Here is a 25200-nt window from a genome sequence, read left to right on the forward strand (position 1 = left end):
TAAATCTATCCTATAGTTTGTAGGCGCAATAACTTTGGCATAAAACAATCAATATATGCTTATTGAGATTTTTTTTACCAAAAACGTAGCAGAATACATATTGGCCTAAACTGATGAAGAAATTCGATTTTTTTACATTTTTTCATTGGATGTGTTTTATAGCAGAAAGTAAAAAATATTGTTTTTTTTTTTTTCAAAATTGTCGGTATTTTTTTGTTTATAGTGCAAAAAATAAAAATCGCAGAGGTGATCAAATACCACGAAAAGAAAGCTCTATTTCTGGGGAAATAAAGGACATCATTTTTTTTGGGGTACAGCGTCACATGACCGCGTAATTGTCAGTTAAAGCAATGCAGTGCCGTATCGCAAAAAATGGCCTGGTCATTAAGGGGGTGAAGTGGTTAAGCCAGCCATTGATGGTTTAAAATTCAGCTGGTTCAGTAGGGACTGTAAGAAAGAAGTCAATTATTTGATCAACTTCTCTTGAAGGGATATGCTGGAAAACTTGATCTAGCGGCTGCAGACTCAGATGAATAGCGACTCGAGTCCCGTTGTCAGAATACATCTTCCTGCGTGGGGAGGGGTGGATGGAGGAATCTGAAAAAAACAAAAAGCTACCAATTTGTGGCCAGCTTTAGACTCAAAACCTTACCTAACTGGCTTTTCATGTCAACACCCTAAAGTGTTACTAAACCCAGGACCCTGCATTCACTATATCTGGTCTCCCACAGTACACAGAACATGGAAACGCAATTACGTTAGTAAATATAAACTGATAAATACCTTTTCTCATCAGCAGTATATAGCAGCCTTGTGACTTCTATCAGTTCCTAGTAAAGCTTGTAGTAGCAGTTTTCATTCTCCCCTGATCCTCTGTCTGAGCAGTGCTGATTGGCCCTGTGCTGATCACATGCATTCTCCCAAGAAAAAAAAAAAAAAAAAAAAACTCTCTAGCAATACACATCAAACTGAGCACGTGCAGCCCGTCCCCTGGCTGTTTAAGTATCAGGTTATTTTTTGGAGACCGTGAAAGAAGATTAGGATCAGAGAGACTTAGAATTAACCCCTTAGGTTCCACAGTGAGTACAACAAGCATGTTTTACTGCATATACAGTGATTTTAATGTTGTGGGTTTAGTAACACTGGGCTGGGTTTACACTGGTGCGAATTCGATGTGGATTTCCCTGCATCCAATTCGCATGTTAAGAGACTGTGACTGGCTCTCAGAGACGGTTCACACAGCTCCACGATGGACGCGGAGCGGTTTGCAGAAGGGTCCTGTATGTCTTCTGGTCCGTTTCAGGTCCGAGTTTAGCCAAAAATTCAGACTGAACAGGAGTGCACCGGACCCCTGCTGCGAGCCGCTCCGCACACAGTGTGAACCCAGCCTTAAAGTGGAACTTTAGTCGGAAAATGCAGTAGAACACTGCCTCACCCCGCTCTTCACACGTTCAGCTGCTCTCCATTTTTGGTATTATGCCGAAAATCAGAGCCACTAGAGGCCAATAGTTCACACCTATGCATTTTTAATGCATTTTCAGTTTTGCTGAAACACATTACAGTCCATTTAACATGGTTTCCAATGGGTCAGGTTTACATCTGTGCATTTTATGGAAAGGGCCAGGGACTTTTTTTTCTGGTTTTTGGTTCTATAAAAGTCAATAGATCATAAATGTGTATTAAAAAACGCAAAATGCACCTGGAATATGCAAACTGCAACCTGCATAGGTGTGAACCAGGCCTAAAAGATTTACTGCTGCTCAGGGGCACTGGGCTTTAGCAAAAAGGCAGCCTCCAGCAAGAAGAAACAGGAGCAATGCTGAAGGCAATTTTCATCACACACTTATCTTTGGTAGTATAATTATTAATGTGGAATGTAATTTTTCTTGCTAAATAATAATATTTTTTATCACATTGTTTTGGGTAAAGTTCCCCTTTATTTTCAAATGATTTTGTAAATTTTTTTTGCTAAAAATGCAAAGTTATATGTATGTAACGTTCTATCATATATTCATTCATATATTAAAGCTGCCGATACACTATACAATCTGTGCAATTTTTTTGCAATCTCCTTTAGATTTGCCAAAGCTATATAATATGGGGACAAACCTAAACAATACTTTTAAAGGATAAGTTCACCTTTTAGTTCACCTTTCATGTTACATGTTCCATCTGTATTTAGGCTGGAACATGTAACATGGTCTAGCTCCTGCAGCCTCTTCCCCCACCTCAGTGTGACAGCGGACGGAGATCTTCTTCCTGCACCCGCAGTTACAATCCAAAAACAGCGTGGCTGTGTGAGACCCGGCCCACATGGCTGCATCATTCATTCACAGTTTTCTGTGAATGAATACATAACAACTACTGTCAGCCACTGCCATGTAGTTCTCAATAGACTGTAAGGTTGCCGACTCTGACAGTTCATTCACAAGTCTTACAGCTTGTAAGTAAGGATGATCAAACTTTTGAAAAGTTCGGTTCGGCCAGAACATCCGAACTTCCCGAAAGTTTGGCCCGGATTTCAGAACCCCATTGAAATCAATGGGACCCGAACTTCGGTAATCAAAAAACACAATTTTTAAGCCCTAAAACCCAATAAACGCCCCTAAAAAGTGCCCAGGGTTCTGGGTCATGCCCCATTAACTATTAATCACACAAAAAAAAGTTCTTAAAAATTGTCATTTTTGATAAAAAAGCCAATTATTGAAAAAAAAAAATAGATTTTTTGATTTTTACTTTGGATTTCAGATAGATCTGGGGGGTCAAAAAGGTGTACATGTGAAGTTTCAGCTCTGTAGCATGTCCAGAACCAGAAAAAAAAGATTGTTTGTATTAGAACACTTTCTTTCAGGACAGGTAGTTAGTTTCTCTCCCGATTTAATAGCAGGCATTTTTTGGGGTTCTTTGCAGTCAGGAAAAACATCTGAACTTGTGTATAGTGGTACTGTGCACAAGTTCTGATGTTTTGCCTGCCTCCAAAAACCCCCAAAAAATGGCAGCAAAAACACACCTGGGCATTTTTTTTTTTTGATGCTAGCGTTTTTTTGGCATTTTTTTGGGTTCTTTTGAGGCAGCCAAAACATCTGAACATGTGTATAGGGGGTATATATAGACATATATGTCTGAATATATACCCCTAGACATATATAGGTGTGATAGTAGCAGAAATATATTCCTGTAAATGATTTCATTAGCGAAAGCATTTATTTCTGATACTATCACACCTATATATGTCTAGGGGTATATATTCAGACATATATGTCTATATATACCCCCTATACACATGTTCAGATGTCATGTCTGACATCAAACATGTCCTCAAAAAAGCACTGGCAGTGGCAGCCCCTGCAGCATAAAAAATGCTTGGCTGGTGAGAAGCCATATTCCAGGTACGAAGCTATTCAGAGAAATTATCATTTCTCTATAGCGGTCACCCTGCTATGGAAGGGTTTTGTCACCCTGCCATAGCAGTCACTGCCAGTTAACCCTACACTACACTACGGTCCCCTTACACTTAACACTTTCCCTACAGAAACTCAATTTTTGAAGCTAACTTAAGTGTAAAGGAGCACTCTAACTACACTAGATATCCCTTTCCTCACACTAAAAATAGCTAAATGACACTTTTAAAGTAAAATTAACAGAACTGCTTCCATTCTCTTCCATGTCCAGTATAACAATGCTAGGAATATGGCGGGGGCGATCTTATATACTGGGGGGCGTATTCACTAATGATTGGTCTAGGAACCCCCTTGTCACTCCAATCACATTCCTAGCATTCTCCTGCCCCCTCAATTGGCTTTTGCTAATGGTTCTGGTCCAATCACGGGCTTTTAAAGCCCATTTCCTGAAGCATTGCATTTTGGGCGGTTCTGGTTGCCGAATTCCGAACTTTTTGGGCAAAAAGTTCTAAATTCGGCCGACCCTCGAACACCCAATGTTCGGGCCGAACCGATGGTGGACCCGAACCGTTCCATCATCCCTACTTGTAAGCAGCCTGTATCAGAGGTAGGGGCTGAAAGCTGCAGGGCTTGTCTGCAGAAGCCTGTCATTGCATCCCTGATCCACTGACCATGGGTGCAATGCTTCCCAGGCTTCTGCAGGGAAAAATGCACATTTTTTTTCCTGCAAAAAATATGTGCATTTGTTAATTTTTTATTAAAAAGGTGAACTTTGCAGATCCCTATACCTCATAGTTTAGGGTAGAGTTAAAGAGGAATGTGAAGGTGTTAATACAACTAATGGATGATAGCCTGACTATGCCCACCCAGCATCGCCATTCATAGAAGACATACTGTGGCTTCAATGAATAGAGGAGCAGAACACCAATGCAATTTTGCTGCAGATTCGGTGCAATTTGAGCCATACAGAATGATACCTCAAATCTCACTGCTGAAGAAACGCGTGATTTGAACAGGAATGTGGTTCGATTCCTTTTCAAAATTACATGCGGTTCCCGCACCTCATAGTGTAAACCAGCACAAATTTTGATGCAAGTGTCAATGGGTTCTTGCTGTGCAGGCAAACTGGGACTGGGAGTTTAGTCCCATCTACTTAACAGAGGAGCGTGTGAGACAACAATGGAAACTCATGCAGTACCAGCACCCTCCTGTGGCTGACTGTGATAATCAGGGACAGCTACAATATTTTTTAAGCAACTTATTTTACTTTCCCAGAAGCAGTCAAATGGCAGATATTAGTGTAGCACTGTCCCCGTAGGGTTTTCTTTGTTATGACTTCTTGGGTCTTCCTTTGATTACCTGCAAACAGTCATTAGGGGATTTTTCACACATCCATCCTTGCTCCCAGTTGCTCGTTACTCAATAAACAGTCCAGGGGATTTGGTTTTATTTATTGTGGAACTTGGATGTGGATGGGAGAAGGGAATAGTGGGATACTCCAACTTGAACTATTCACAGCAGATAAGGACAGCTCTCACTTGGCCTCACCGGGTTAATTGTGGAAGCAGACACTCTGCTTGAACAATACTGCCACTTGTATGGAAGAATTAAGTCCTTTTGCTCTCTGTAGCAGTAGACTTGATGCAACTACATTATCTTCAGAATACCCTCTGGTATCCCCTTAAATGACACCCATTCACTGACTCTTCTGGCAGAAGGGGTGGCCCTCTCAAAACACAGACACATGACACAGATCTGTACTCACTATAGGCAGAATCAGATCCTCTCCAGTGTCTTCCTCCCAGTCAGCTCTGCAGGACCCCTGGGTTCAGCTCCTCTCTGATTCTCAAGCCCTCAGGTCGACCACCTGAGGCCACATGGCAGCTTCTACAGAGGAGGGGTAGCTGCCCCCTCTGTCTGGGACCCTGCTCTCCAGAAAAAAAAACCCTGAGCACATTGCCCTTGCCATTTATACAGTATCCTAGCATGCACCAATGCACTTTCCTCTGCCAATCACTAAGGCTGTAACAAATGCCTGTGCACTCACTTGTCCAGTTTCCTCCCACTGTCCAATATGACTCCCTATTGGACCGGTGTGAAACATTTCAGACAAGCTGAGCTGCCCCCGAGCACCATGAGCAGACCTCAGTAATGGATCCTGCTCTCTAGTAGGCAGAGAGCATCATAAATTTACCTGGCAATCTCTCTGGTAAGCAGAAAGACCCAAAAACTATACTCTCTCTATAGCACTTACCTAGGAGGGTGCTACATCCACCCCTACCAAACGGAGCCATGTACTAACTGGCTCTGGGCATCCGAACCCCTTCAAAAATACATTTACAAAAATTTACAAGGAGTATCCCACAAACTTGGAAAAGGGGGGAAAGGGGAAATAACATATTTAAAGGGCCATGGGGCATACCCCATATGTGGCCAGTAATACAATAGTTTATGTGAAAAAAATAGACATCTACTGTACATGAATTTACAAATTTACACAGCGGTTTCCACCAGCTGCATTATATCAATGCACCCCCTGCCAAACAAAAACCTGTCTGACAGGGAAAGGTCAAACATCCTGACTAACTATATTACAAATAACATTTGTACACATATGCACAATAAAGCCAATAGACAGTCTCTCAAAGGCATGAAAATCCCCTACAAGTCTGCAAAGGAAAGGGTGAGCATGTAGTAACTTTGCATTCTATATACTCACAGTGAGACTGCCCTCTCCGAGGAGGCGACCTTCTCACCTGAAGAATTTCTAACACTAGCATTCATCTTGAGACAGCTGGAACATCTGGCCCCCTAAGGGCACGCTTGACTCGTCGTCCTGTTGCGTTCCTGTAATAGACAAACAGAACAACCTGCCATTCTAACTAACTAAGCATTTCCAGTAACTGTTCCATTTGGGAACCATATGACTAGCAATAGGCAAAGTCCCTCTTAATTACCAGGTTACCAGGGCACTGACTTTTCTACCCTAGTCAGACCCACAAATTAGAATGAAGTAATGCAGAGTCCATCCGACTGGTGTTCAGTGTCCTCTCTGCAACACCAAGGCAACACATCTTCTCCTGGCGGCATGCTGTTATTGCTGGAGCCTTAGCAAAGCTTGCCTACTTGTGAGTGTCTGTAAGAACTTTTCAAGAGATCCTGTCACTCTGGCACCCCTTTCTCTGAAGAGACAATGAGCCACTAAATTTTTCTCACAAGGTAGCAACTCGCATTAATTTCCCTTCAACATTACTCTGGCCCAAAGGAATCTTCATAAAGTGTCCTTTAAATGAGGTATCTTCGCAAAGTGTCCTTTCTCAAGATTGCTTCAGCGACAGTAATGGCCCATGGCCCAAAAGATCTTAACAAAGTGTCCTTTAACAAAGTGACCCCTCCAGGTAGCAGCCTTTGGCTTTAACAGGAGAAGTCCTCTGTGGCAGAAGTTATTTTCTCCCAGGTGATGAAACTATAGCAGTTTCGATAATCCCCAACTTCTTTTGCTAGGATATAAGGGAAAGGGAATTTGGGAAGAGGGCTCCTAGCCCTAATAGCAACATTTCAACAATAGAACTCTTTGGGCTCACTAGCCCCTTTTTAACATTTTGTAATTGAATCAAGAACTCAGCATACCTCAATAGAAGTGGTCAGGATGAGGTATACGGGCGATCTTGCCTTCGGGACTCAGGAAACTGATGGCCCAAGCTTGGCCTTTCCTGTCTGGACAGTTGACCTCAACTCGATCAATGTATATAGACTGCCCCAGATTTCCATTCTCCTTGATGGACAGGAAGGTGTTCCACAACTGAGGCCTGGATGGGTTCCGATGGGGCTTGGGGACGTATAGGAAGTCCCAAACAGCTTCTCACACCAAGTCTCCCTTGTTACGACACCCCAAAGTATGAAAGGGGTTACAGTCGTCTAGGATAATCCACTCCCAAACACCCAGACAGCTATCGACCACTCCAATCCGCCATACAACAACAAACAATGACTGTGTAATTACAGCCAGGTGAGCTCATTAACATACTTATCAATAGTCTCAGACCCTATTAACATACTGTCCTATTTTAGACAAAAGCACTTAATCAGTGGACATTCTTTAGGAGGGGGCTGCTGGAAACAATCCCCCCCTCTCTTTGCAGCTAATATACATTGAATTAGCAGACACAGTGTCTCTCCCATTTCCTGGACGCCCAAATTAGGAGTTTCGCTTCCTGTGCCTTACAGTGTATAGGAATAAGATGGATCTCCATATTTCCTGAGAGATACTGGTAATGAATATGACTGTCCCATTTGTAGTAGTCCAAACCATAGTGTCAGTGTTCACCACCCTTCCAGTCACCCTGCATCCATAAAATATGCAGGGTGACTTGAACATAAGAAAGCCACACAAGGCTGGACATAGTGCCTCCCAACCTCTTTAAAGGAATTTGGGGTCCACAACCCCCATGCCCAAAGTGACTCCTGTCACATTTCTCCCCTTTTCCAAACAGACTAACAGGGTATCTGACCTTCTGCCGGTCAGTGCCCTTGTTAGTCCAGCAGCCCACCCACAAAACAGAAATAGCAGTACAGCCTACCCAAAATAACTGGTTACTACACCTGGATAGAAGAAAAATTTGTCCATGTCCAGGTGCCTCACCTTGGCTGTGTGGGGGACTGGGAGACTGCCTTGGTGGGTTGCTGAGTGGGCAGACACCAGCGGTACTCTGCCCTGGTGCCAGCGCTACCACAGAAGTAGCCTGGTTGGAGACGGTTGTTGGAGGGGGAGACCGACTGTCTCCCCTTTAGATACACCACCATGCTGCTGTGGGGGAAGACCGACTGTCTTCCCTTTGGCTAAACAGCTCTGTTGCTGGGGGTCAGGACCGACTGTCCCTCCACCTGTGCTGTGAGTGCAGAGACCACGGTCCCATCTGCACTGTTGGGGGGCTTACTATCTCCCCCTGGTACGTTAAGCTGCTGCTGTGGGATGGAGACTCGGCTCCCAATTCCCAATAGCTCAATCTGCCGCTGGGGGACAGGACCAACTGTGTCTGCCCCCTGTAACTCAATCTGCCGCTGAGGGATGGAGACTGCGCTCCCAATTCCCTGGATATCACTCTGCCAATGGGGAGAGGGGGTAACAAGCTCCTCTCCCAAATATACTTCCAGCCCCTGGGGAGGGAGACCGACTGTCTCTGCTCCCAATACAGTGTCCTGTTGCTGGGGAAAGTAGACTGGGCTCTCTGTTCCCTGCAGGACACTCTGCTGCTGTGGGATGGAGACTGGGCTCCCAATTCCCAACAAATCAAACTGTCCATGGGGAGAGGGGGTAACAAGCTCCTCTCCCAAATATACTTCCAGTCTTTGTGGAGGGAGACCGACTGTCTCTCCTCCCAACACAGAGTCCTGCTGCTGGGGAAAGGAGACTGGGCTCTCTATTCCCTGTAGGATACTCTGCCACTGGGGAATGGAGACTGGGTTCTCCTCTTCCCTTAACTGTACCTGCCGCTGGAGTTCCTCCCAACGTGCTAGTTGGCCCTCTCTCTCTGCCCTGTCTAGCAGAGACATGAACACTAAGTTCCTCACGAACTGCTTGGATCTCTCCAGTGGATTTGGTCCGAAGAAGCTCAGCCGTAACCACACCATACGGTCATATTCTTTCAGAGAATATCTGTACTCCACTGCTGGTTCCATCCTGTTGCTTTAAGGGTTGCTGTACTGAGACATGCGTTGCCCCCAACTTGTAAATCCACGGAATGGTGTCTCCTGTAGCTGTCCTTCTGGCTGTGGGAACGATCCCGCCGCTTGCCACCAATTGTTACGACACCCCAAAGTATGAAAGGGGTTACAGTCGTCTAGGATAATCCACTCCCAAACACCCGGACAGCTATCGACCACTCCAATCCGCCATACATGAAGCACATCAATAATTCCCCCCCAAGTACGAGACAAGGCTCTGTAGTGAGGTTCGATCAAGAGTAACTCTCTTCTCTTTTATTGAAAGAAACACAACACTTATATATACTTTGAGAATACCACATGAACAATGACTGTGTAATTACAGCCAGGTGAGCTCATTAACATACTTATCAATAGTCTCAGACCCTATTAACATACTGTCCTATTTTAGACAAAAGCACTTAATCAGTGGACATTCTTTAGGAGGGGGCTGCTGGAAACAATCCCCCCCTCTCTCTGCAGCTAATATACATTGAATTAGCAGACACAGTGTCTCTCCCATTTCCTGGACGCCCAAATTAGGAGTTTCGCTTCCTGTGCCTTACAGTGTATAGGAATAAGATGGATCTCCATATTTCCTGAGAGATACTGGTAATGAATATGACTGTCCCATTTGTAGTAGTCCAAACCATAGTGTCAGTGTTCACCACCCTTCCAGTCACCCTGCATCCATAAAATATGCAGGGTGACTTAAACATAAGAAAGCCACACAAGGCTGGACATAGTGCCTCCCAACCTCTTTAAAGGAATTTGGGGTCCACAACCCCCATGCCCAAAGTGACTCCTGTCACATCCCTCTTACTCTCAATTTCCTCCATTACCTCCCATGGAGCATATGGATAATTGTATCCGTATTCCATGCCCACCTTCCTCTGGATGAGTCGTTGAAAACGAGAGAACCTGGGAAGTTTCTGCCAGGTGGGGGTGAAAGGGGTCTCCACTTTTGAGATCAGTTTAGAGTAGGTATTGTTCTGAGCTTGAGCCCGAGCATAGGTGTGGGGTGGGTATTGGTCTGGGACCCTTGTGGCATAGGCCTCACAGAACCCAGATTCACTTCACACCTCATCTGAATGACAGCTTCACTAAGTGAACTGGAACTTGCAGGACTCCTGCTTCCATCAGTTTCCTAGTCCCAATCAGCCTCCACCTCTGATCCCCAATTATCGATTCCCTCTTCCAGGGATCCTTATCGATACTCAGAGCTGGGTGACCCCACGTCAATGACCCCTGCCTCCCCCTCACTGGATGAACTGGAGGACTTCTGGATCCATTGACCCCCCTCTGCCTCTTAAATGCCTGGACTGTTTGTTGCTGCGACTGCAACCAATGCACCCTGTGACCGCTGCTTGGCCCTCACGACTTCTGTTCATTGCACCTTTGAAATGTGGGTTTCTCTGGTTTGGCAGATGGTTGTGTAGGTCTGCACCACTGGTCCCGGCCCCAGCGGTGTTCTGGGCACTCCTGTCCTCTCCCAAAGGGAATAGCCACTATTGGTGTCAGAAGTTCAGAGGTGGTTCCTACCTCCCAGTTCACATACAGTCTTCTGGACTGGTAATCACTCTGCTCCAACTTCAGTATCAAGTCACTGCAGTGCCCACACTGGCCCCTTGCTCGCAGCCGCAAGGACACATTCAGGCATCTGCCACATACCAGTCCAAGATGGTCCGTATAACCTCCGCTCCATAATGTAAGACTTCCCCTTGACATCAGTCAGACCCCTGTGTCCAACAGGGTCAGATTCCGTGACTCAGTCCGTTCTGCAGTCTCTCTGCCAACTCATGTGATAGCCTCTGCACTCCGACTTACTCCAGCAACCACCATCTTGCTCTCCTCCTAACACGTGTCTACTCCTCAGCTACACCCATCAGTGGAAGTGAGGTTTCGACTCCCTTCCTCCGTTCGTATTGGCGGCCTGTGGACGGCAACTCCACTCCTGTCTGCAGACTAGCTGTTTTTTTGGCGGTGGCTCCTCCTGCTAGGCTGATCTCTTTGGCAGGCTCTCTCATGTACGACGGAGTAACCACTTCATAGTGTTGCTGTTTTTGTGCACATTGCTGGACCAAGATCAGGGTCAGGTAAGTATTTAGGGGGATGCTGCATCTGAAAGGTTTTCCCCTAATGCAGAGAATGCTGTATAATTAACTCCTTTAGATTGGCATCTACATCTCAACTGATAATCCTTAACCTAACTTGAACCTGTTAGGTGGTGGTGGTTTACACACACTTCTGGTGGATGCAGTCTTTGGAAATGTTTTTAAATCTCAACAGGGATGCACAGAACACCTGCAAGAGTAAACAAAGCCCTCTCTCGGGGCATGGCATCATATGTTTTTGAATTGACTGTGGTGCGCAAAAACAAAAAACCTAGACGTAAAAAAAAGTACATGTGAACCACACACAAAAAAGTGCACTTAAGGATGTGTCTTTTGTCCACTCCCAAAAGGAGTAGGACCTTACCCTGACCCCCGAGGCACAGGGATCCTGACAGGGGCAAAGCTCAACATGGACCACTTAGCCAAAAGGCCTGATAAACCACTCTCCTTATGGTCAGTCAAAGCCAACCAACGAGTACTGGGTGAGGGGCTCTCCCAAAGAAATTCCCCCCCTCGGTCAGGGGAGGAAGGAACCTTACTGTATAGCCACACATCCTCCCCTAGACTTCAGGGTAGGCCCGAGGACCCACACCCTCCTTCTCTGACAAAATAAACACACAAAATTGGTGCAAAGTGACCAAATGTGTGGAGAAAAATAAATTCAATAATGGCTAGGCCCCTGAAGCCTGGTAACAAAAATTGCCCCAAACTGAGCCAAAAGGCCTAGCCCAAATAGGTGCCATGCAGAAAAAAGTTTGTGATGTGACTATGTGCCTTTTCACACTGGGGTTCCCAAACCCAGGTGTTCATAAGAACGCCCCTAGGGGGACCAACTTGCAGGAGAACAGACACTGCTTTTCCAGCACATGGCCAGACTAAAATCAGGAGTCCGTGGGCCTCTCCAGTCCTCCCAGGGGAGTTACTCTCGTGCCTCACATCCCATGGTTGCCCTGATTCCTGTTCCAGCTGGTATTAGCCTTCAGAATCCTAGTCATAACAGCAGAGACACTATACAGCCAGCCCTTCCTGCCAAAAGGCCAGAATATGGGGCACAGCACTGGACACTGACAAGAATAGATACTACACTTGATCTTAGCCAAAAAGCAGAGAAGCGGAATCCAACTACCCCAGTTCCGTCCTCTGCTTTGGTAGGGGTATCAGAAGATGAGATTCCCGTAGAAAGGTACTACCTGAAGAACACCCCACTCTTACCTGAGTGGAAAGAAAGAACCAAAGTCCAGCTTCTTAGATGGCAGGGAAATGTTCTCGAAAAATAATTTTTTATGTGTAGTGTGATAAGAGTGCCCAGCATCGAATCCGCCTTCAGGAAGACAATTTATTCAGGGAAAGGGCCAGATGGATTCTACTGGGTAATCTGGAAGATCTCAGGGAGCTACTGGCAGAATTGAAAAGGATAGGATTATTTGAGAGTCACGGAGCCCTTGGTTCCCTATTGGTTCTCTGGGGATGTATATGGACTGTTGCACACTCAACAGGAGAACTATTCCCCGACCAGTATACCACACCTTAGATAGGAGATGCTGTACAATGTCTGTTGGGAGCAAAGTGTTTTAGTGTACTAGACCTGAAGAGTGGGTAATACCAGATCCCCCTGCATCCAGAAGACAGAGGGAAGACTGCCTTCATCTGTCCACTAAGGTTCTTCGAATTTGACAGAATGCCCCAAGGTCTTTTGGGGGCTCCAGCAACCCTTCAGACATTGATGGAGAAGACAGTTAAGGACTTGAACCTGATCAAAGTGCTGGTGTACCTAGTTGATATCATTGTCTTTTGCAGAACTCTTAAAGAGCATGAAGAGTGCATAGAGAAGGCCCTGAAGAGATTTCACATTGAGGTGTTTAAGTTATCCCTAGAGAATTTTCAGTACTACCAGCCTTCTTTTACTTACTTCGGACATGTTGTCTCAACTGAGAGAGTGACCAATGACCCCAAGAAACTGGAATCTTTCACCTCCTGGCCAAGACATACCAATGTAATGGAGCTTAGCTCATTCCTGGGGTTCTGCTCATACTGTAAAAGATTTTTCAAGGGATTCGCTAAGATAGCATGGCCCCTCAATGAGCTGTTGAAGAGTGAGGGTGAGGATGATGACCTAGACTCACCGAAACCAGTCAAACAAGCTGGAGGACCCAGGAAGTCTTGGGAGTCAATCCAAGACCTGTGGACTGATCAGTGTGAGCAAGCCTTCTTTTAGCTGAAGTGCTTAATGAATGCTCCTGTTCTGGCCTATGCCGATCTAACCAAACCTTACGAACTACATGTCGATGCCAGTCTAGATGGGCTAGGCATTGTGTTGTACCAAAAGCATGATATACACCTGTGGCCTGTTACCTATGTGAGCAGAAACCTTGCCCCCCCTGAGAACTATCCCACCCACAAGCTGGATTTCTTTACCCTGAAGTGGGCAGTGGTGGATAAACTGCAAAATTACTTGTATGGTGAAGACTTTGTGATCAAAACTGACAATAAACCTGCTCACAAATCTACTAATCACAGCCAAGCTGTTTGCCACTATATGGTTGGTTGCTATTGGAGTTCCACTTCAGGCTAAAGTACCTTCCAGGGGTCGGGAACAGAGACGCCCTGTCAAGGAGACCCTATGGCTCAAAGACTTCCACTGAAGAGTGGGCACCGAAAGGGTTACAAGCCTTGTGTTGAGGGGTAGAGCATCGGGCTAGAGAAGCGTCATAGCCTGAAGCCTTTGGACTCTCAGTTGCAGGTGTCCCCAAAAAGTACTGTGACCTTTCCTAAGTAAGGAATGAAATACTTATAAAATAGGACCAGATGGAGGACCCCCTCTGTGGTAAACCATTAAAAGGCCTTGGAGGGTTGATGTCAAGCTCTGCTGCTGACAGACTCTCCAAAAGAAGCAGGCTTAGTTCACAAAAAATAGGATCAGTTGCAGTTATGAGATGGGGTGGTCTACTGAAAGGGCCCCTCAGATAATCCTGAAAATAGGTGGCAACTGTTCTTGCCAGGAAAGCATATAGAGACCGTGTTGACTGCCCTGTATGATAAGCATGGTCACTTAGGGCCCAAATGACTGGTTCTATTGGCCATGCATGCGGACTGAAATTGAAGGATACTGTCACTCTTGCATATGATGTATACAGAGGAAGATTTTATCCATCAGAGCCACCCCAAGGGGCCATGTTTGAAGTCAAGGATCAATGTTGTTGGTGTGCATTGTATTGACTTTCAGTGTCTGGAATCTGATTCGAGTAGACAGGTAAATGTCCGGTGGTGACTGACAACTTCACCCAGTATGGCTAGGTGTGCCTGCCTCAATGTATTCACTCTGAGCAAGGGAGAGACTTTGAGAGTAGACTCATTAAGAGACTGTTAGGCCTATAAGTCATTCAGAAGTCCAGAACAACACCTTACCAACTGCATGGAGACTTACAGTCTGAAAGATGTAATTGCACTCCGTTAGGTACACTCCGGGTGCTCCCTGAAGAGAAGAAACCACATTGGAGCTGGCATATTTCAGCAGTCATACAGGTCTGTAACAGTACAGAGAACAATGTCACAGGGTACTCCCCCTATATGCTCATGTTTAGGAGGGAGGCCCGACTGCCAGTCGACCTAGGATTTGACACATCCTCAAATCAAACTTCAATGACCTCCAATAGAAGATATGTGAACCGCCTAAGGAAGAATCTAAAATTGAGAAAAGCCCAGGCTGCCTCTGACACTAAGGGGCAGCAAAACAATTGCTGGCAATAAAAGTGAGTACACCCCTAAGTGAATATGTCCAAATTGGGCCCAATTAGCCATTTTCCCTCCCCGGTTTAATGTGACTCCTTAGTGTTACAAGGTCTCAGGTGTGAATGCGGAGCAGGTGTGTTAAATTTGGTGTTATCGCTCTCACTCTCTCATACTGGTCACTGAAAGTTCAACATGGCACCTCATGGCAAAGAACTCTCTGAGGATCTGAAAAAAGAATTGCAGCGGTACATAAAGATGGCCTTTGCTATAAGAAGATTGCCAAGACCCTGAAACTGAGCTGCAGCACAGTGGCCTAGACCAAACAGTGGTTTAACAGGACAGGTTCCACTCAGAACAGGCCTCGCCATGGTCGACCAAAGAAGTTGAATGTCATATCCAGAGGTTGTCTTTGGGAAATAGACATATGAGTGCTGCCAGCATTGCTGCAGAGGTTGAAGGGGTGGGGGGTCAGCCTGTCAGTGCTCAGACCATACGCTGCACACTGCATCAAAGTGGTCTGCATGGCTGTCATCCAAGAAGGAAGCTTCTTCTATAGATGATGCACAAGAAAGCCCACAAACAGTTTGTTGAAGACAAGCAGACTAAGGACATGGAACCATATCCTGTGGTCTGATGAGGCCAAGATAAACTTATTTGTTTCAGATGCTGTCAAATGTGTGTGGTGGCAATCAGGTGAGGAGTACAAAGACAAGTGTGTATGCCCGGCACTGGGGAGCTACAGCCAGAGTTGTATAAAGTACTCGAAAACCCATACTTGAGTAAAAGTACAAGTGCTCGGTCAAAAAGTGACTTGAGTAGAAGTGGAAGTGCTCGATCAAAAAGTGACTTGAGTAGAAGTACTAAAGTATTCAACATTTCTTGTACTTGCAAGTAGTTTTTTTAAAAATTTTGCTACTCAAGTACTGAAAGTAAAAGTACCAGTAGTTTTGAAAAAAAAAATTGCTACTCAAGTGCTGAAAGTAAAAGTACAAGTACTGTGTTATGTAGTTATTAAAGAAAGAAGTCAAAAGTTTGAACATCATATTGTTTTTTATTATTTCAAATGCAGCTTTTATTTATACATACAGTAGCATTTATTTTCGTATGCGCTGATAATACACATGTTTTAAGGCTTCATGAAACCTGCCATCTACTGTTCTGGCAGTGGTAACTTTTATTATTGTAACGAGTAACTATGCAGCACAAAAAAAAAATATCGGAGTAGAAGTATTGAAATCATCGAAAAAATGTAGTGAAGTAAAAGTGGAAGTAGGAGAAAAAAATTCTACTCTAGGAAAGTACAGATACCGCCTTTCGGTACTTAAGTACAGTAGTGAAGTAGTTCTACTTAGTTACTATACATCTCTGGCTACAGGGAGCTACAGTTAATTGAGGGAACCATGAATGCCACCATGTACTGTGACATACTGAAGCAAAGCATGATCCCCTCCCTTCGGAGATTGGGCCACGGGGCAGTATTCCAACATGATAACGACCCGAAACACAACTCCAAGATGACCACTGCCTTGCTAAAGAAGCTGAGGGTAAAGGTGATGGACTGGCCAAGCATGTCTTGAGCACCTGTGGGGCATCCTCAAACAGAAGGCGGAGGAGCGCAAGGTCTCTAGCATCCACCAGCTCTGTGATGTCGTCATGAAGGAGTGGAAGAGGACTCCAGTGGCAACCTGTGAAGCTCTGGTGAACTCCATACCCAAGAGGGTTAAGGCAGTGCTGAAAAATAATGGTAGCCACCAGTGGGGCCGGTGCTCCTCGGGCCAGGGGGGGGGGGGGGCGGCAGACGGACCACACTAGCTCCAAATTACATGCAATCTCATGTGCGGTGCAAATTTCAGCCATACACTTTGCAATAAACACGCACATGAGGCTTTTTTTCATCCGCAGCAGAATCGGATCGCATAGTGGTTCACACTAGTGTGATCCGATTCTGTGCGAACTTGCAGATCGCACTGCGATATGCGATCGCAACTGGGGGTGTTAAATTTTAATTGACACCGCCTGCGTATCGCATATGGCAGTGTGAACTGCCAGAGGTGTGGATGCGATGTGGGATCACTCTGCATATTCGCAGCGTTCCCGCATCGCACAAATGTGAACCGGGACTAAGTGCCGGTTCACACATGTGCGATCACAGACATCGCATATGATTCGAAACGCACTGCTCCTAAAATCACATGCGATGTCTGTGCCGGTGCGAACTCAGCCATACAGTTTGTATGGTTGAATTTGCACCGCAATCGCAGTGAACTCACACAGGACCCTTTTTTTGGTCCGCAGAAGAATTAGATAGCATGGTGGTTCACACCAGTGCGATCCGATTCTGTGCGAACTGTCAGATCGCACTGCGATATGCGATCTGATCTGGGGGTGTCGTTAACTTTGAAGTGACACCCCCAGCGTATCGCATATGGCAGTGTGTTGAGTTATTATAAGGGGACAGCAAATTTACACTGTTATACAAGCTGTACACTCACTACTTTACATTGTAGCAAAGTGTCATTGCTTCAGTGTTGTCACACGTAAAGATAGAATACAATATTTACAAAAATGTGAGATACTGTATGTATGTATGTATATATATATATATATTTATTTATTTATTTATTTATTGTTTATTTTTTTGCAGTATATATATATATATATATATATATATATATTATTTATTTATTTATTGTTTATTTTTTGCTGTAGTCAGTAAGTGCATCAAATTGTGTCTTTTGCAAATAAACAATGGCTGCTTTTAATGATGGAAAGTATAGTCAGTATAATGGAAAGTGTCTTTGACATGAGTAGTTTTGCGCTCTCAGGGGCCCCAGGCTATGTGAGAAAGCTGGGCGGTATGTAGGAGAGTTTTCTGATGTTTTTCTATCCGCTCAGTTTCTGATGTGAAGATTGTAGTGAGATTCTGGAGCTGATATACAGTATACACTGCTCCCTACAGATAAGGAAAGTGAGAAGTGTCAGTTGTAACTTTGTGTAATAGTAAAAAGGAAGTAGATGACGGTGTGAGGTGCAGAGGCTGCTGGGTGATGTGGCAGAGCCGCAATGTCTGCTCTAGGAGAAATCACAATGTAACTGAACAGTATTGGTTAGGTAAGGACAGCAGAAGAGTATTGATAAAGTGACTGGAGGAAAGGAGAACTGGAGGGGTCAGTCCGGCAGCTTTTTTATATTGGCTGAGCCAAACATTTGTCTTTTTTGTAAGTGTGAAAGCTGCTGAGTAGGATTTCACGCTCCTCCATGTTGTAACTTGACACTGAGTAAGAGAAGAACTGTACAAGGTAACAAGAGAGAAGAGCTGGGAGGCTGAGGAGGGGACAACACCTGAGCTGCATGAAATGTGTGTGACTGGGAGGGACAGGTATGTGACAGGACAGGTATGTACCTGAATGGGCTGGGGGCAGAGCCTGCAACACACTCCTCAGCCAGGAAGGTGGGAGATGAAAGGAAGGCGGCAAGAGATAAATAATAAAAGAGTGTAATCCTGGGATTTCTACAAGTCTGACAACTAAATCGGAAATACTGGGATATCCTGCCTTGGATACAGAAAGTCTAATGCCTCCTGAAGCCTGGGATGTGCATCATGTGTGACACTTTGCATACTATTTACCTGTGTCCTCTGCTTATAAATCCTCCAGTCTCTCACATGTCTCTGCACTCCTACCTTAGTTTTCTCTGTCTCTGCTGCTTCTGCTGGAGGACTTCTAATCTCGGTCTCTGCACATCCTTCTGTCATGTTGTATAGTCTGTATTGTATAGTCTGTATTGTATAGTCTGTATTGTATAGTCTGTGTTGTATAGTCTGTGTTGTATAGTCTGTATTGTATAGTCTGTGTTGTATAGTCTGTGTTGTATAGTCTGTATTGTATAGTCTGTATTGTATAGTCTGCGTTGTATAGTCTGTATTGTATAGTCTGTATTGTATAATCTGTATTGTATAGTCTGCGTTGTATAGTCTGTGTTGTATAGTCTGTATTGTATAATCTGTATTGTATAGTCTGTGTTGTATAGTCTGTGTTGTATAGTCTGTATTGTATAGTCTGTATTGTATAGTCTGTGTTGTATAGTCTGTGTTGTATAGTCTGTATTGTATAGTCTGTGTTGTATAGTCTGTATTGTATAGTCTGTATTGTATAGTCTGTGTTGTATAGTCTGTGTTGTATAGTCTGTATTTCACATTGTTTGTCATTCATTCTGTTTTAGATCTCTCTATTATTTACTCTGTGTAGTAGTTGTGTCATTCTGTTTTAGATCTCTCTATTATTTACTCTGTGTAGTAGTTGTGTCATTCTGTGTAGCCTGTGCTTCACAGACCTTGGTTTGTTTTGTTTAGCCAGTATCTTGTATTCTGTTGTCATTCCATATACCTTGTTCCGAACGTTCTGATTGTCATTCCATATACCCTGTGTCTAATATTCTGTCCCAATCCTAATCCCCTGTCATTTCCTATATCCTCTGTCTAATACATACATTTTCATTCTGTATACTTTGTGACAAATACTCTGTCATCCGGTGTAATCTGTGCCTAATGCTACTAATTTTCATTCTGTATACTGTGTGATTGACAAATACTCTGTCATCCGGTGTAATCGGTGCCTAATGCTACTAATTTTCATTCTGTATACTGTGTGATTGACAAATACTCTGTCATCCGGTGTAATCGGTGCCTAATGCTACTAATTTTCATTCTGTATACTGTGTGACTGACAAATACTCTGTTGTCATCCGGTGTAATCTGTGCCTAATGCTACTAATTTTCATTCTGTATACTGTGTGACTGCCAAATACTCTGTCATCCGGTGTAATCTGTGCCTAATGCTACTAATTTTCATTCTGTATACTGTGTGATTGACAAATACTCTGTCATCCGGTGTAATCTGTGCCTAATGCTACTAATTTTCATTCTGTATACTGTGTGATTGACAAATACTCTGTTGTCATCCGGTGTAATCTGTGCCTAATGCTACTAATTTTCATTCTGTATACTGTGTGACTGACAAATACTCTGTCATCCAGTGTAATCTGTGCCTAATGCTACTAATTTTCATTCTGTATACTGTGTGATTGACAAATACTCTGTCATCCGGTGTAATCTGTGCCTAATGCTGCTAATTTTCATTCTGTATACTGTGTGACTGACAAATACTCTGTCATCCGGTGTAATCTGTGCCTAATGCTACTAATTTTCATTCTGTATACTGTGTGACTGACAAATACTCTGTCATCCGGTGTAATCTGTGCCTAATGCTACTAATTTTCATTCTGTATACTGTGTGACTGACAAATACTCTGTTGTCATCCGGTGTAATCTGTGCCTAATGCTACTAATTTTTATTCTGTATACTGTGTGATTGACAAATACTCTGTCATCCGGTGTAATCTGTGCCTAATGCTGCTAATTTTCATTCTGTATACTGTGTGATTGACAAATACTCTGTCATCCAGTGTAATCGGTGCCTAATGCTACTAATTTTTATTCTGTATACCCTGTTCCTATATTAAATCTGTATATCCTGTGCTTATTACTCCCCTTTCCGTCCTGTGTATTCTGTGACCTATATATTTTTATTGTCCATTTGTATACAGTGGGCCTAATACTCACATGGTCATTCTGTAAAGCCTTTGTTTCTGTCTTTATATTTCATTTTTTGTCACCTCTTCCTTGTGGTCCTCCTGCCAATCTGTGTAGCCTGAATCATTTATTCTGTGTCACCCGTACCTCACAGTGACTGATCTGAATTATGGAGAGCCTGGGAATCCTGCTCATCACTGCTAACATTGGCTCCATGTCTGACGAGGTGAGTTTTGATCCATCATATTGTCCTTGTTAGCTGTTGCTATAATTTCTGTTTCATTATTCAATGCTGTGGTCAGTCATTAAAGGGTCAATCCATTCTGCACTGATATTTTATTTCTGGGAGGCTGCTGATTGCTTAAATCACCCATCCACTCACCTACTTTTTATAGTTTGTGAATACTGGCTGTAAATTCTCTGAACCAGCCTTCCTGAGCCTGAAATAAAAAGTTTGGTTTTAGATTTCCAGCACAATTATTTTGCAGTGAAAAATACAGGCCTGATAGCATATTGGCATGATAACAGAATAGGTCTAGTTTATGGTTATGGGGTTAGGTTAGGTCCAGAGTACAGAATGTGTGCAGCTCACACTCTCTATGTTTCCATGTGACAGCACTGTGTGCCTATCAATAGGAACCAACGCTGTCATGTTGGAGGACGAGGACTGAGTTTTCCCTATTGGGAAGGTAGGGTAGATTTATTTTTGTAATTAATGTATTTTTTGGGGGTATGATAAAGTTATTTTTGGGTGTGGTAGGTGACTACTTCATTAGAACAACAACAAATGTACTGCCTAGGTCTACCTGCCACCAATCACAGGCATTGTGAAGTCCCTCTCTCCTTGATGGATTTATATTCTTTATGTAGCATTGTGGAGAATGCAGTAGGATGAGTGAGATATATGTGGACAGCAAAAGTCCACCTTAATGGGAACCAATCATGGTTTGGTTTATGCAAGAATCTAAACAATATTTCAACTGTGCCAAGAGATTTGTTTGTCCCCTGATTTAAAAAATGTACTAATACTTTTAAGTACAACTCTCTAGTTGTGTGTGTTCCTTATGCGTTACTCCAAGTCTTCCTCAGAACCCCCCCCCCCCCCTTGGATCCAGACCTGGGAATAATATGGAAGGGAAGCTGAAATCCAGAGAAAGCCTGCAAACACACCAGGGAAAGGGGGCATAAAACATGAACCCTTTCCAGGTACTAACTACGTATGCAGTAGGCTGCCTGCCTACATGTTTATCTGCAGTTGCATCTAAACCTGCACAGCCCCAGCCAATAGATTACACAGACCTGCAGTCAGTGCTGAGTGCTGATCAGCACTGATTGTTCACTCATAAAATTGAAAGATCACACAGTGCTGCAGGGATGCGTGATCCATGGGTCATGGGCTGCGTGATCCATGGGTCAGGGGCTGCGTGAGCCATGGGTCAGGGGCTGCGCGAGCCATGGGTCAGGGGCTGCGCGATCCATGGGTCAGGGGCTGCGCGATCCATGGGTCAGGGGCTGCGTGATCCGTGGGTCAGGGGCTGCGTGATCCGTGGGTCAGGGGCTGCGTGATCCGTGGGTCAGGGGCTGCGTGATCCATGGGTCAGGGGCTGCATGAGCCATGGGTCAGGGGCTGCGCGATCCATGGGTCAGGGGCTGCGCGATCCGTGGGTCAGGGGCTGCGCGATCCGTGGGTCAGGGGCTGCGCAATCCGTGGGTCAGGGGCTGCGTGATCCACGGGTCAGGAGCTGCGTGATCCACGGGTCAGGGGCTGCGTGATCCACGGATCAGGGGCTGCGTGATCCACGGGTCAGGAGCTGCGTGATCCATGGGTCAGGAGCTGCGTGATCCATGGGTCAGGGGCTGCGTGATCCGTGGGTCAGGGGCTGCGTGATCCCTGGATCAGGGGCTGCGTGATCCACGGGTCAGGAGCTGCGTGATCCACGGGTCAGGGGCTGCGTGATCCATGGGTCAGGGGCTGCGTGATCCATGGGTCAGGGGCTGCGTGATCCATGGGTCAGGGGCTACGTGATCCATGGGTCAGGGGCTGCGTGATCCATGGGTCAGGGGCTGCGTGATCCGTGGGTCAGGGGCTGCGTGATCCCTGGATCAGGGGCTGCGTGATCCACGGGTCAGGAGCTGCGTGATCCACGGGTCAGGGGCTGCGTGATCCATGGGTCAGGGGCTGCGTGATCCATGGGTCAGGGGCTACGTGATCCATGGGTCAGGGGCTGCGTGATCCATGGGTCAGGTGGCTGAGTGATCCATGGGTCAGGGGCTGCGTGATCCATGGGTCAGGGGCTGCGTGATCCATGGGTCAGGGGCTGCGTGATCCATGGGTCAGGGGCTGCGTGATCCATGGGTCAGGGGCTACGTGATCCATGGGTCAGGGGCTGCGTGATCCATGGGTCAGGTGGCTGAGTGATCCATGGGTCAGGGGCTGCGTGATCCATGGGTCAGGTGGCTGAGTGATCCATGGGTCAGGGGCTGCGTGATCCATGGCTCAGGGGCTGCGTATGTGTACAAACAGTCACAGATAGACAGCTGCAGAACTGAATGACATTTTAGTGAATGAGAGATCATTGCTGCTCTTACATAATAGTATAGAACAGTTAGCTACAGCCAGAAAAGGAGGTGCTTTTAATCTCCAGCAGGGCCACAGTTCTGAATGGTACCACATGCTATATACATATGGTTACCTTCCAGATCAAGTAAAAGTTAAAACATTCTTCTTTAACTTTACTTACTTTGTCCAGTTTGAGTTGTGGCTCTAAGGCTGGCATCTACCTCCCTGTCAAAGATTTCAATTCATGCCAATAACTATGTATTATCAGACATCAAGTGATCTCTGAAACCAAGTAAATCTAAATAAGGTTCTAAACATAAATCTTTTATAGGTAATCTGCACATTCCTAGAGAAACTCAGGCATTTAAAACCTGCTGGCATACAATGAATTAAGTGCAAGGAGGTGTATGCCACCTCCTGGATTTCTCTCTTTTGTTTATAATTTACTGTTTCACTGAGCTCCAGTGGTATAGCTTTCTATATATTCCGTTGTTCTGAGAATAGAGATGCTACACAGCAGCGGCTCGGTCCGCCTCTACACTCCCCTGCTTATTTTCAGAAAGCATTGAATTTTTGAATAGGTTTACATAATGCAAAGTGTTCTGTGATTGGGCAAGGAGAGAGGAAGCGCAGGCAGCACAACTGCAAATGACTCTATGGCTGCTGTGCACGTCACAGTTAGTTGGGGTCCTCCTGGAGCGCGGAAGGTATAACGATAGCCATACTATTGCCACTCCGTGAAACAGTAAACTGGAAGGAGGTAGCATATACCTTAGTTGCACTTGTGTGCCAGCAGATTTATAAAATGTATTTTTATTCCTGAAGTTCTTCTTTAAAGTGGTAGTAAACTCTGTTACACCACTTGTACCGACAGGTAAGCTTATAATAAGGCTTATCTGTAGGTACTGTGAATATCCCCTAAACTTGCACAGTTTAGGGGATATTCAGAGTGCATGCAGCCGGTGAAGTCACCAGCGCATGCCCTGTGAAGGACCAGCTTACAGTGCAGTACCTTCAGAGCCGTATCGTAAATAGCAGCTCCCGCGTGCATGCGCAGGAGTGCTGTCTTCCCACCCCCGGCCACTCCTGGAGCTGGAGCACTTGAACTGGAATGGAAGACCGAGGGAAGATGTCAGCCCTCTCAGCCGTGACAGTGCAGCGCTGGTGGGCTTCGTTCTAAGGGGAGTCTCTCATAAAGTGCTAGTATACGATGCATACTAGCACATTATGACATTGCCTTGCAGGGAATTTTTTTTTAAATCACCTGCGGTTTACTACCTCCTTAACACTGAGTATTCAGATTCATGCATAAGCCCAATGGTGACCCTTTTTAAATTGTAAATTCACCTTTGCAATGCAACAATGTAAACATTATTCATCTATGAATATATAAAGTTCAACTTCAACCTTACCCTTGACATACACAAAACCTGTCGATCTAGGTCTGCATGGCAGACAGTTACACTAAGACCTTGTTCATGTGGGGCATACTACAGTTTTGTTTACTGTGTGTCCTTGCGGTGACCAGCGTTGTATAATGCAGGTCACACACACATAGTGTGAATACAGTCTTAAAAAGAGGAGCTCAAGGCTCCCCCCAAAAAATGTAAAGTCAGCAGCTACAAATACTATAGCTGCTGACTTTAAATATTAGGGCACTTACCAGGGCCATCTTTATTATTGATTGGACCCATTTTCTTGGGCCCTCCCAAGATCACTAATCAACTTTTTGTGGGCAGTGTAGGCTCAAGGGGCAGTTGCTTTAGAACCCACAACAATGAATGGGTCCGGGGCAGCTGCCCCTTTTGTCCTGTGTTAAAGATAGCCCTGGCACTTACCTGTCCAGGCATCCAGTGGTGTCCTCACCCGAGCCAATTCTTTAATTAGCTATTAAGTGCTGATGCCGCCATCCTGACTAAGAGAAGCCAGCATTGAGGCCGTGTAGCTTTGTTAATGGGCTGGGTAAGGATGGGGGGGGGGGCAATTCCATTGCGAATCAAGCTGGAAGGGGGGGCATTTACCTGTCAAAACTAGGTACCCGCTCTCCCCAAAAGGTGCCAAATGTGGCAGAGGAGGGGGAGAGGAGGCAGACAAGCAGAGTTT

The 25200-nt window shown here is 45.1% G+C and overlaps 1 protein-coding gene across 4 annotated transcripts in view; it reads left to right on the top strand.

Moving 5' to 3' along the window:
• The first annotated feature begins 18268 nt into the window (after nt 1-18268).
• Nucleotides 18269-25200, top strand: part of LOC309551983 (inositol polyphosphate-5-phosphatase A-like) — a 76054-nt gene continuing 69122 nt past the window's right edge. Inside the window, exons 1-2 of one of the 4 annotated variants that reach the window (XM_082252722.1) lie at nt 18269-18326; nt 20655-20763. In XM_082252722.1, coding sequence (XP_082108848.1) covers nt 20707-20763 — 57 coding nt within the window. In that variant the 5' untranslated portion in view covers nt 18269-18326; nt 20655-20706. Of the gene's footprint in view, nt 18327-18532; nt 18551-20611; nt 20764-25200 lie in introns of those variants that run through there. The other 3 variants (XM_082252724.1, XM_082252725.1, XM_082252723.1) reach the window with 3 other exon arrangements.

The sequence above is a fragment of the Pelophylax lessonae genome (genome assembly GCF_965119305.1).
Source record: "Pelophylax lessonae genome assembly, chromosome: 4".
Lineage (NCBI taxonomy): Eukaryota > Metazoa > Chordata > Amphibia > Anura > Ranidae > Pelophylax > Pelophylax lessonae.